Source organism: Pleurodeles waltl, chromosome 3_2 (assembly GCF_031143425.1).
Source record: "Pleurodeles waltl isolate 20211129_DDA chromosome 3_2, aPleWal1.hap1.20221129, whole genome shotgun sequence".
Classification (NCBI taxonomy): Eukaryota; Metazoa; Chordata; class Amphibia; order Caudata; family Salamandridae; genus Pleurodeles; species Pleurodeles waltl.
The window spans coordinates 78,108,094-78,120,383 of NC_090441.1; the positions used below are offsets into that span (position 1 = coordinate 78,108,094).

Sequence of the window (12,290 nt, forward strand, 5' to 3'; positions counted from 1 at the left end):
TATTCCCTTTGTAGCTGGGCTATTCCGGCAATTAAAGTCCTGCTCCCTTGTTAAAGGCCCTTGCCTTCGGCTCAGGCCTTTAATGCTGCAGCGGGCCTTTAATGGCCAGTATAGCCCACTACGGGTGGTTCTATGGCTAGATTAGGATCCTCCAGGATGCAGGACAATATTTCAATCAAGATGATTTGATGACCAGAAGCCACAGCAGTACGGCATCAAGGGCTCAGTCCTATTGTAGAGGAGCTACAGGATTTATAGGGACTACTGTGTGATGCTCAGTGAATGGCCTGCACTTCTCGAGGACCTCCTATCAGATACATCAGGGCATGCCTGTGGATTTCAAACATTTCTAACCTACTGTTTGCACCACTCTTTTTGCTTCAACATCGTGTTCTGAGAGTTCTTCTTGGTCTCTTTTACCCCCTTACATTTTATACACTTACTTCTTTCCTTTTTGTCTTCTTCCAAATTTTACTGCTTAAAAAAGTTGTTGATGTGCATTTACACCATTTACGTATGTCAACTAGGCAGTTCCCCTGTAATCATTCTGTATGCAGCGATCTTGAAACAGACATCTCAAGGTTGTTTTCTGGCTTGTGTTGGTATGGCTCATGATCAGGTCAAATTAAATCAATGCCTCTTTTGCTAAATCCATGGATGCCACTGATAATTTGGGAGACATTATTTATAATGTTGAATTTATTGAATTACAGCTACCGGCACTTTGTGGAGTAATTGCTAGTAGAATGTGCATAATATATGAAGTGTAAAAAGAATTTGCAGGCACTTCTGAGAGCAGAGAAACTGACCAAACATCAGGTTCTAGTACCATGAATCAGTGCATATGTTACAAAAGGCACGCAGACAAGAATGTCTGTCTCTTGACATCTGTCCACCCAATTACGTTGTTTCCTTTGAGACTGACCATACGGCAGGGCCTTAGGATGTCTGATTACACTCAATGATATGCCTGCAATAACACAACTAGGCTTAATTCCCTGCAGTAATGGATACACGGAGGCATACCCTAAACTCAAACCCTTCCGCCTTCAACTACGGCTCCTAGAGTAGCCCTAATTTTATCCGTAACAGTGTCCCAGACCTTTCCGTTGGCTGCTTTTGGAAACTGGGCACAGAATATTGAAGGTGCACGCCTTACACACACGTGACAGCAATACCATTACATTTCATGTTGTGACTAAACTGGAATGAACAAGTAGACGAAATGGCAGGTTACTTGCTTGCAATTGCTGTGTTTCTTTGTTCCCATTCCCGCAGAGATGGTACAAACTTTTGAGTTGGTAAAAATTCATCAAGTGTAACTTAACCTCATTGTAAAAAAAAAACGGTGGGTTTTATAAAGTTCACTCTGCCGTCTGGATCACTAATCTGGCGCATTTACAGAGTTTGTGGTTCCATTCATTTCTGGTTCTAAGTAAATTGTGTGCAGATTCTGCGTTGCCTACAAGGGAATTTTAAAATGATATCATACGTGTTTAACTGCTTAGGTGTATAATTCTTTATGGCTAATGCCAGACGCTGCTAGACTGCTTGTGATGTCTGACAGATGGGCCCTGCAGGCTTCCGTAGGAGGGCGCGCGCCTTGCAGTTGTTCTTGGTGAAAGCCGGTGGCAGTTTCTACGTGTGTCCATCTCGCTCCACGCTTGGATTACACTGAGTCAACGCTGTTGCTGCAGAAAAATAACGTCGTTTGCAATTGCCTACACTGCCTTCTACTACAGTGCTACAGTCAGAGTCCAGTCATGGCGAGCTTACCTCCTTGAGAAACGTCCTCTGAGTTTCCTCATCAAAACGAATCAACTCCTTCATCGCCATCACTTCCCCCGTCTCGCGGTGCGTCACCTATCAACAGGGAGGAAGTGGTTCAGCAGACAGGAAAGAAAGCTTCTGAGCAACACCAGTGGCCAGATTGCTGATAAGGTGCAGGAACAAACCACGAGCGCCTGATTATGGAAAAAAACAAGTCTGTCTCCAGTGTGATTCTGGACTGGGCGAGATAGCTCGCGACTTCAGATAGCACAACCCAGGAGCATGGCGTAAGGTGTCACTGGCCGCCCCGTGTTCCCTGCGGGTGCCCGGCCTGAATGTTTATGGGACCCCAAAGACCCTTGCAAAGCTAGGCGAAGTTGCAGACTGCGCTCGCCTTCGTGAAGGCCTACAGATGTTTCTCACAAGCCGAGGGTGCGTGTTGGCTCTGCAGAGATATGGATATGGTGATTCCTGCTGGACTACCGGTCTCTCAGCAGAGACACAAGCAGCCTTACACTGGCATGGGGCCTGGGGCTGCTACTGGGGAGTCCCTCAGAACCTCTGTGCCCCGACCAAATAGCACACCGAGGGCATGGCGCACATTATCTAGACGCTTACGTCTGGGTGGCTTGTCCAGGCTCCTGATGCTGCCATATGGAGCATCGGTAGAGACTTCAAGCAAACGAAGGAATGCCCGTTTAACATTCCGGGTGCCACCTTTGCATCAATACCATGGGCACTAAGGAAAGGACTGCACCAATCTGCCTGGGAATCGTTGATATGGGCATAAATGCCAGTTGCACTGTCGAAGGACTTAAAAATACGCATCAAATCAAACCTTTATTTCATCGTTACTAAAAGCCATTGCAAATCATCTGAGCTCACACAATTGGGCACTGTATTAGATAAACTAATGTGCTACAATGCCCTATTAAAACAATATTATTTAAGTAGAATTCGTTCCTGAGCAAAGGTTTCGTAAACTTTAGTAATCGATTTTATCTGCTTTAGATCACACCTCTTAAATGCATATGCTATTGGGCTCTGCCCACGCAAATATATTCTATAACAAAATAGCTTTAAGTATTAGTTTAGTTTACAACCCCAGGGAGACAATAATTGCCATACCATATAATACAAACATAAATCTCCTGTAGCCATCAAACTGCAAAAGTGACATTACAGTTCTCATAAAATGAAAAGTTTTTAAATCAAACATTAAAGTGTCTCCAAGCAAAAAGAACACCAATCCTCATTCCTATAAAATGCCCACACAAAGGCTATTCTGGAAGCTTTATGAATAACGTGTTTACCCTATGGAGGCCATATTTACCTTCAATGATGCTACGGATCGAGAAGTGGACATAGTCAGAACTTCAGTTACGTATTTGGGAAATGAAGTGCTAGCACTTCCTGTGCAAAATACCCCGACGTCTAACATTATTAAAGTGCAGGACTTCAGTGCCAAAAAGTTAACAGGAAAGCTCCAACCAGATCTATGAGAGTTCAGAACAAATCTGCGGGGTCAGAGGAAGAGACATGTAAAAAACTTGGATTACATTCAGTTATGAAATTGGAGAATTCAAAGATGGATTCCATATTTTAATCACGATTTCCTGGCCCATAATTTGAGATGTTTTCTAGACAGAGTAATGGGACTTCCATAACCGACATAATCCTCTATGCTGCAGGGGGATCTTGAAGCACAGAACACTGCATCTTCATACCATCGAAAAATATGCACAACAATTTCAATTACTATTGTCATGGTGACGGAGATGGTTCCGATCATTGGGCGTAAATCTGATGGACTGGGCAGAGGCCCAGCCAAAACAACAGAATGCTGCCAGCTTGCGCGAGTCATGGGCCTGAGTAAACTTGACTGCTTCTAATATGCATGTGCAGATATGCACAGTGTCAGGCAAAGCTTGATATTCTAGTGGATGGTGACCTACAATAACAAACTGTGTATGAAAATGTGCCACTTTTTCTACGCTTTAATGAACAAGAAAGCACTTTAGAGCCTCTTCTATTTAGGGTTTTGACACAGCTTTTTGTGCACATCATTGGTTTCCTAGGCCCCATCCCTGTGACAGTCCTATACACAAATTAAGCAGCTATCGGGATCTGAGGGAAGGTGGAGAGTAAAGGGATACTCCTGCAGCGTGCTCCTCTGCCTCGGAGCATCTCTCTGAGGGCAAATTGTTTCTGTCTGAAGTTCAGTGTTTTGAAGAATAGGTGGGTGGGACACATTCCCAGATCTTTTCGGATCCCCTCTGTGATACTATCAGACATACCTTAATGGCCTGTCCAAAGCATCCTTTCCCAAGCACCTCCCCATGGATCAAATCTGAAGGCCGAAAGATCCGATGCATCCTGGACACCACCCTGAGTGACTCCGAGCGGCCGATGTCCTTGCGCTGAGAGACGGGGGATCCCACTGAGCTGGAACATGGAGATTTGTCAATGCTACAACTGCGCCTGGAAGACAAGGCAAAGGAGACCGAATAGCGGGTTATACAGAATTGAAAACAGTCCCCTTTAATTACTGTACATATTACTTAACCAGAGCCTGTGGGCCAAGAGTAACCGTCTTTGATAAGCACCTAGCTCATATGCAGATGTTGACTGACATCATCAGTAACCTCTAATAAGTACCCCGATCTTGTCCAGAGCTCCATGCCACAAGAGCATTAAACTCTTAAGCACTTATGCATGATGCTCGCCCACAGTATGCAGAATAATTAGAGCCATCATTGCTGACAAATGAGCCAGCATTCATGTCTAGGGGTCTGGGACATCAGCGTTTTGGAAGTAAGTCATCATTCCCATGATTCAGAGAGCTTGAGTGGGGTCAAGGGGTCAGGGCCGAAATACGAATTGGCGCCACCTTAGACAAAGTGACCTTTTCTTAACCTCATTCTCTAACAATGAGGTCACATTTCCTGATCCTACTATTCTAGTGGTCTCCAGCCCTCACATAAGTCAAAGAGGACCTCATCAAATCCAGAAATCAGGCGAGAGTGCTGTAAAATAGTGGCAACACTTCAGAGATGTTCAGAGCCTTCTGCCAGAGACAGCTCTTCACTATAACGCTCTCCCCGAGAGTGTAAGCCTTCATGTCTTCAACTGTCTTTGTAAATACATTACTTACTCTTCTACCGCTAGTCTCACCACATACCAACTCTCCATTTTTACAACTATCACTCTTCTCATTATCCTCCACGTCTACTGCTATTCCCCGGGGGGCACACATCTCCCTTCGCCATTCATTTCATATGGGCACACCACAAATGTCACTCTTTGCAGGCCACAACACTCTCGCTTCTGTTACAAGTTATAGATTTCCATGTCTTACTGTTTCTTCTAGTAATGTCGCTCTCGCTTCTGCCTCGGCACAAACCTCTTCAACTTCTGCTAGATCCATCTCCCTAGGTGTCCCTATGACCCTATCTCTTACCGACTCATTTCTTCAACCATACTCCTCGATTACCCAGCAGATGCCGTCTGAAGCTGCGCGGGCACACTACCAACAACTGCAATGCTGGGCAGAACAGCAAACGACAACTGTGCTCACTTCTCCACCCTCAAATGCCCAAGGTGCTTTCTTCTGGAGGGATGTTCATGTTCCTGTACGAGAAACTGTAGTGGCCTGGTTTAGCAGGACCCCTTTATCTTAGCACAGCCCTCTCGCTTATAGGCTATCCTAGAGTGAAATCTGCATACATGATTGTCCTTTGGCGCATGGCTCCAGCTTCAATGCACGGCGTCCGTGATGGTGACTTCAACGGGCTCCGCAGATCTGCCAACGGGCTCATCTCCGAGACGTGCTCTCTCACGACAGCCTCATGAGGGTCATGTTCAATCGTTAACTGTAGGAGGCGGCTGGTTTCCTGGATGAGAAGATCAATCTATGGAGAACCAGAGAGAAGTGGGTCAGGGAAGGAGCACGAGGATTGAAAGGGTTGGTAACCCAAGCTGAGAGTAGGATGTGGCAACAGAAACAGAGCAATCAAAAAAAGAAGAAAGAATTAAAAGAATCGTATAATAGAAAAAGAAGGGGAGCCTAAGATAACCTGGAGATCACAGTCGCATAGTGAGAGCAAAACAGAAAAGAAGAGAGATGACTTCTAGCGAAAGGTAATTGGGGGAAGACAGAGCTTGTGGTCAGAGTGAGGTACAAAGAGACTGTGTGGTTAGGCCAAGATTACAAAGTGCATCCAAGCTAATTCTGCGTGAATTTTTCCACACCTTTTCATGTGCACAATCTTGAGCAATTCCTGGCATAAAGCGAAAAGGGAACCCCGGGTCCTCCTACAGGATACAGAACATTAAAGAAAGAAGCTCATCTCTAACATACTTCACTGGCCACGGAGTTCAAACCTACTTCACTTCCAATGTACAAGGTCCAACTTGTGCTAAATACAGGGCACGCCTGGCCAACTCTACAGATATTGTAGGAAATAGGAGTAAATATCTTATCAACATTTGGAACAGAACAAATCTCCCCGCTTTCGCACTGCACAATCTAAATACAGTCAACACTCAAGATATGGAGTAAGAACCGACCAAACTCCTGGCGTTCTATCAGCCACACCTCTCAGTGTGGAACAAAAATACTACTTACTATGTACAACGTATGCATATGCAACTGTACACAAATTCAAAGACACAGGAATGAGCATCTCACCACCTTCTAGAACGTGGGAGTCCATCCCCTTTGCCCCACATGACAAGCAGTCAAGGCCCCCTCCTTGGATCAGTAGCCTGTTCTTCCCCTTCTAAAACGTATGAGTCCCATCTCCTTACACACTCAGAATATGAACACCAACATGCACCAGATTCAGGAACACAAGACTGGAAAGTCCAAACACCACCAGAGAATAACTTATATCAACTTTGAGAACAAGTTCAAACTTGCATAATCCACTTTGCACTATTAGGCTATAGTCAGAATCTACTCCTTTTTTCAACCTAAGTACAGGATATGTAAACCTCCCAAACGTCCACACAACAGTGGCACAGTGCCCTTACTAACCATTAGCTGCATTAAAAGGTAGAAAAAGGATGGGAAGATCCGTTACCTCATCGAGAGGAACATTGCGTATAGGAGTGCCGTTTATCTCTAGAATCCGGTCCCCAATATGGATGGAATTCTTCACATCTGGACTTATGCGGTCAGTGTCAACTCTGCAAAAGGATAGGCAAAGGTTAAAATATTATCTGAGCCATCATAGACAAAGCATAATACCCCTTGCTGAATAGTGTTAGTTGTGCTGCACGAAACAAGTATGGATACTTCCTAAGATGTACATGTTATTTGAAGAACTTACCAGTGATTCATTAGCATTTTTTTTTTTTTAAACACAGCTGAAGAGCAGGAAGCCAACTGCAGCCTTGCCCCCTCTTTCCAGGCTCATTAGGAGAGAAAAGTCCCTCCCTGTCCCTTCAACAATGAGTCAAGGTCCCCAGAAGAGCTGAGTTACCCTCCAAGATTGGGATGGGATAGGCCAAATACCCACGAACCACCACCATTCGCCAAAGGCTACCAAGGGAGCAGATGTTAGGCAACGTTTACACTTGCTCTAAAGTTGTGAGAAGCAAGTGTTCCCTGCAGTCCTCCACTTAGGGTCTAGAGCAGAAGAGGATCTAAACCTGGACCATCTCAGTGGGCTATTACGTTATTGCACTCACTCAGATGAGGCTCAAAGAGCATTTAGAAAGTATGATGGTTGGGATCTGACCTTGACCGTGACATCTGATATAAAGCAATGGTAAAGACTTTGTGTAGTTTAAAGATAAACTGTTGGTTTCACAGCAACTAAAATACTTATTTTTCCTAGCCTCATTGCGGTTTACAAAAATACATGCTAAAAATGCACAAGGCCATGTCTCTCCTCTGGCAGCGTGTCCATTTCTGTGATGATGCTCTACTGAAGCCTACTTGTGTGTGTGTAACCTTAAACAAAGCATTCCAGATTATTTTAGATCACATTGAGTCTAGAAAAGGAAAAGCCGTTGAGAGCTTGGGCAGGTATTATGTATGCTCGCCCTGTTGGCGGCTTTTATACTGTGGATGTTGAGACTTGTTGGACTGGCAGATATAAACAGATGAGTCTCCAATAATGTACAGAGAGTGGTTTGGGGTCGGTCTAATCAGAGAGACACAATGTGCCTCATCTCCCAGCCTCCCAATCTGCTCCACTACTCTTGCCTATGGAGTATCACGATGTACCATTCTATCTCCAGTCCTGCGTATATAATCAGAATTTTACATCTGATCTGCTAGTGTGATCTAAAGTGTCAATCACAGGCAGTCAAAACATAAAAATACATCAGTGTGAACACACGTCAACAACAATACCAGAAACACTGTATGGCAAAGAATTAGAGAAAGCTAAGCTGCCTGCAGCCAAACAAGTAGAAAATCAAAGTTATTCTCTTTCGTTCTTGTGACTACGTTTTTTATAAATAACCTGCACTGGCCCTCCATAATATTTTAGCAGTGAAATTAAAAACCTAAGAATTTAGTTGGATATCAGGCCCTCACACTAGTCACAGATTAAAGCACCAATAAAGGTTGTATATCCTTAAAAAGCATCTCCTAAGGAAAACGCCCAGTTCGTTCCACAAATGGTAGCATCAGTATGGCGGGAGCGCTGATCCACCCAAAGTTAGACAAGAGTTTACTTATTGGGAAACCCCCAAAAAAACAAGAAACAGCCTTAAAGAAAACTACACGCTGGATGAAGTTCATTACATATTCTAAAAAACACTGAACCACTTCTCCATGCTGCTAAGATTACGATTGCATTTAACCGCTAACATAGCTCTTCCGCATGCATGCCAACATTTTAATTGTGGAGATTTAGAAATGCAAAATTAAGGGAATGTATTTTTCCCCATTGACATATACTGAAGCAGAGGCAATTATTAGGCGGGAGAAAGAAAAATAAAGCAATTTTTGGCTTCAAAATCGGGCCTGTTGGCATGCGCACTTCAGCGTGTGTGGAGAGTACGAGCTGCAAAGCCCAACAATTCTATGTTAACTCAATGTTATCCTAACCTTTGTTTTTCTTATGCTCAAATACTGCAGGGTTTTCAGGTTTTATTTCCCTAATCCCAGCATTGTCTTCCTGCCTTTGCGCTAGGCGATCCAACATCTACACTCTGACAGCCTGAGGGAGTGTAACAAATGCCTGACCAAACTAACAAGAGCAGACTCCTGGCAGAGTGCTTCATCATTAACTTTCAAAAGCCAGGAGAGCAATTCCATGGTTTATTCCTCGCAAATTTCAGGACTAGCAAAGTTTGTCTCTGTTGAGTATTTTTTGCCCCCAGAATTTGGCTGATGGGACAATGGCAACCACAGACAGGATATACTCACTCTCGGACCCTCACGGCACGCGAGTGCTCTGAGCCGCACCCAGGAGCACTGCAGGTTGTATCAATGGAGACAGAGAGGCCTCGCTTTCCATCAGAAGAGGCTGGTATGGACACCAAGGTGACAGTGTGCGGCAACCGCGCGGATGGTGACTCTGGAAGGATCTGCTCAATCACCGGCGTGACCACCATCTGGTAGTAACAGTGTCCACTGTCGAGGATTGGTGCAGCAGCAGCAAAGGATGAGCAAAGGAGGTGGACAAGAGGGCGCGAAGGGAGGAAATGGAGGAGAAATTAGAATATAGGCAGAGGCACACAAAAACAGAAAATAAAGAAAATAAAGATTGGATGGTGGCAGTCACAAAAGAGGAGAAAGAAGGAGAACAAAACAGAATGGGGAATACAAATAAAGAAGAGGATCATGAGATACGATTACATATAGAGCAAGCGGGAGTCGGTCAGAAAATGGATAAGTGAGGTGTGGAAAGAGGTTTTGGAAAAAAGATGGGAATGCATGGCGCAGACGGAGGTTGAAAAAATAAAAAAAAAAAGAATAATAGTGATAATCAAGAAGAGGAAAAGGCAGAGAGCAACAAAGGAGTGGGACAGAATGGAGGGAAAGTAAAGAAAAAGTGGATTAACAAGAAGGCAAGATGAGTGATGTTAAAAACAAAGTGTGGAGCGAGAGTGGAGGAAGAGCGAGTGGGAGAGACAAAGAGAGGAAGAGAGAGAGAGAGAGAGAGAGAGAGAGAGAGAGAGAGAGAGAGAAAAGAAAGAGAGCATAAATCGTTAGAGATTTACTGAGTCAGTTCCCTAAACTCTATGAAATGAGAATTAGACTCAGGTGCAGAGTCCTTGCTTCCCTCTGTCCTGACTGAAGAGCAGAAAATCACAGAATTGTTCATCCTTTGCTTCATTCCCCGTCTCATAGCTTCTTACAGCGCCCAGAAGGGGCTGACTTTCTCAATCCACTATTTAAACCGTTGGTCGCATGGCACCCGGAATGTTTACAACATTAACCTATCACAAATCATCAAACCCCTTCAGACCATCTAGACAACTTTCCAATCATCCACCTACCCACCCACAAGCATCCTCCCACAACAACAAACATCGCTGACCAATTCAAAGAGACAGTTTTGGGGAAAAACAAGCCTGGGCTAAACAAGACCAGACACAGCCAGGCCGTCACCAGCAGTGGGCGCCAAAGTGCCCTAAAAACAACAAACTTTCCCCTGTGCTGGGAGAGGCTTGGCTACATTCTTCTGCCCCTAGATCTGCAGAACATCCGGGTTTGAGTTTTATTGCATAACCTTGTCCTCTGCGTGCTGTCTGTGCCTGCTCCTCAAGGTATTTCAGAGTGTGAAGTGGAACCCCCATAAAAAGTGCTCCCCCAGAAGGAAGACATATGCACAACTTTCGGGCTGTGGTTATCACCGGGAAAGGCTCCCCTCCCAGGCTGGCCCTGTTTCCCAGGAAATGTGACAACATGATACTTTTCATTTCATTTTGTGACTTGCAGGTGAGTTTATACCATTGTAAAACCAAGACTAGAAGTCCTAGAATGCAAAGCAAAAACCTGGACTGGAGCATAGAGTCACAGATGGACCACAGCAACTTGGTAGCTATGCTTCTACCCTCACTGGTGTGTCTCTCCTCCTGCAGTCTGTCCCCCTTAAACTGTCAATGTTCTTTCTTGACCAAAAATGTTTTTTTACATCTGCCATCCCCTGTCCTGGATCCGCATCTTAGTTCCTGTCAGAGGCTGTTTGGTTTGCTCTCCTGGTCTGCTCTGACTGCTTCTTCATTACTTTGTTTGCAGGCGGAGGATTTTGGGGTGTCTGGTATTGAATAAGAGGTTTGCACAGCATGGGCAAGTATAACACATCTACAGGTTGAATCTGGGGCTGTGGATGAGTACCTATGCACAACGATGGTATGGTTTCAAAATTAAAATTAGTTTTAATTCTCAGGAATCCTATGCAGAGTCCAAGTACTTTGAGTGATACTCGTGACCCAAACTCTATGGTTTAAATTGCAAGACAACATGTCACACCACTAAAACTGGGACTAAGGAACGTGTTGAGTGCAGTAAATTCAAGGTAAAAATCTTCACACTGTGACCTTAAATTTGCTCTTGAAGGAAACTTGTTTTCTTAAATGAAAGCCTTGCATGCTCTATCAGGTCATTATTCAGCAGCTGCATGCCAGGTCACACCTTTCTGCAGCCTCCCCTAAAATGCGTTTCTAAAGTGACCACGCTGATTTACTTTGATGGTCTGATATGATTCAGCAGGTTTTGCCTGCAACGGCGCATGCACTCTCGCTCTGAAGAGACATTGTATATTGCAACAGGCTTGCAGCCTGCTCATTGCTTAACATTCGTTGGCTTCACTGTCACTCTTATTTGCTGTCTAACTGACCAGCACATGCTGGCTTCACTTCCTCGTTTTCTGAATGGAGCATGGACCAAGAAGTATTGATTGCTTTAACTTGATTACTGTCCTTCTGCAGACTGTGCTGTGATTGATGGACTACTTTTATTTTTACTTCTTCCCATGTCCTTATTGAACCTCTTGCAGATTGTAGCTATGCTTAAATGTACCACATGCACTGCGAAGAAGCCCTTTTCTCCTTTGAAATGGATGTTTATTGTGACAACAGATGTTATCTGCTTTTGTGTCAAATCAGGCTATCTGCTTCCAAAATGTATTTTCACCAAGACATTGACATGGGTGCAATTGCTTTCTTTAAGTGATAGTATTTCTTGCCAAATGCCATATTTTTTCTTTTTCACAAATGGGAAGGTGAACTCATTTGCGCAGAACCCCAAGGGTGTTGTGCCGAGACCTTACAAGCATTGACAAAGCCAATAGGTTTCACCTTTGAGACTATTAGTTCTTACATTGCCTTTTGTTCATGCTGTACATCATGGGCATTGCTGACTTTGGCAATGATTTGTAGCTATGCTGTATAGCAGCATGACAAAAAATAATAATTAAAAAAAAGACTAATTCATCCAGCGCTAATGCAGGTTAAAATAAAAGTGCATTAGCCGTGGCTGTGTCGCAGCACTCTCTTAAATTAATTTTAACCACACTGCAAAGCATCACGCTGCTGTACAGTATGGCTAGAAA

At 44.2% G+C, this 12,290-nt stretch overlaps 1 protein-coding gene across 4 annotated transcripts in view; it reads right to left on the reverse strand.

Annotated features, from left to right (window-relative positions):
• The window catches only part of LIMK1 (LIM domain kinase 1), a 171,330-nt gene that overhangs the window by 28,560 nt on the left and 130,480 nt on the right, over positions 1-12,290 (reverse strand). For 3 of the 4 annotated variants that reach the window (XM_069226792.1, XM_069226793.1, XM_069226795.1), the window contains 5 exons: positions 9,158-9,364; positions 6,855-6,960; positions 5,497-5,681; positions 4,068-4,251; positions 1,777-1,863 (listed from right to left, as the gene is read on the reverse strand). In XM_069226792.1, coding sequence (XP_069082893.1) covers positions 1,777-1,863; positions 4,068-4,251; positions 5,497-5,681; positions 6,855-6,960; positions 9,158-9,364 — 769 coding nt within the window. The remainder of the gene's footprint in view (positions 1-1,776; positions 1,864-4,067; positions 4,252-5,496; positions 5,682-6,854; positions 6,961-9,157; positions 9,365-12,290) is intronic. The other variant, XM_069226794.1, reaches the window with a different exon arrangement.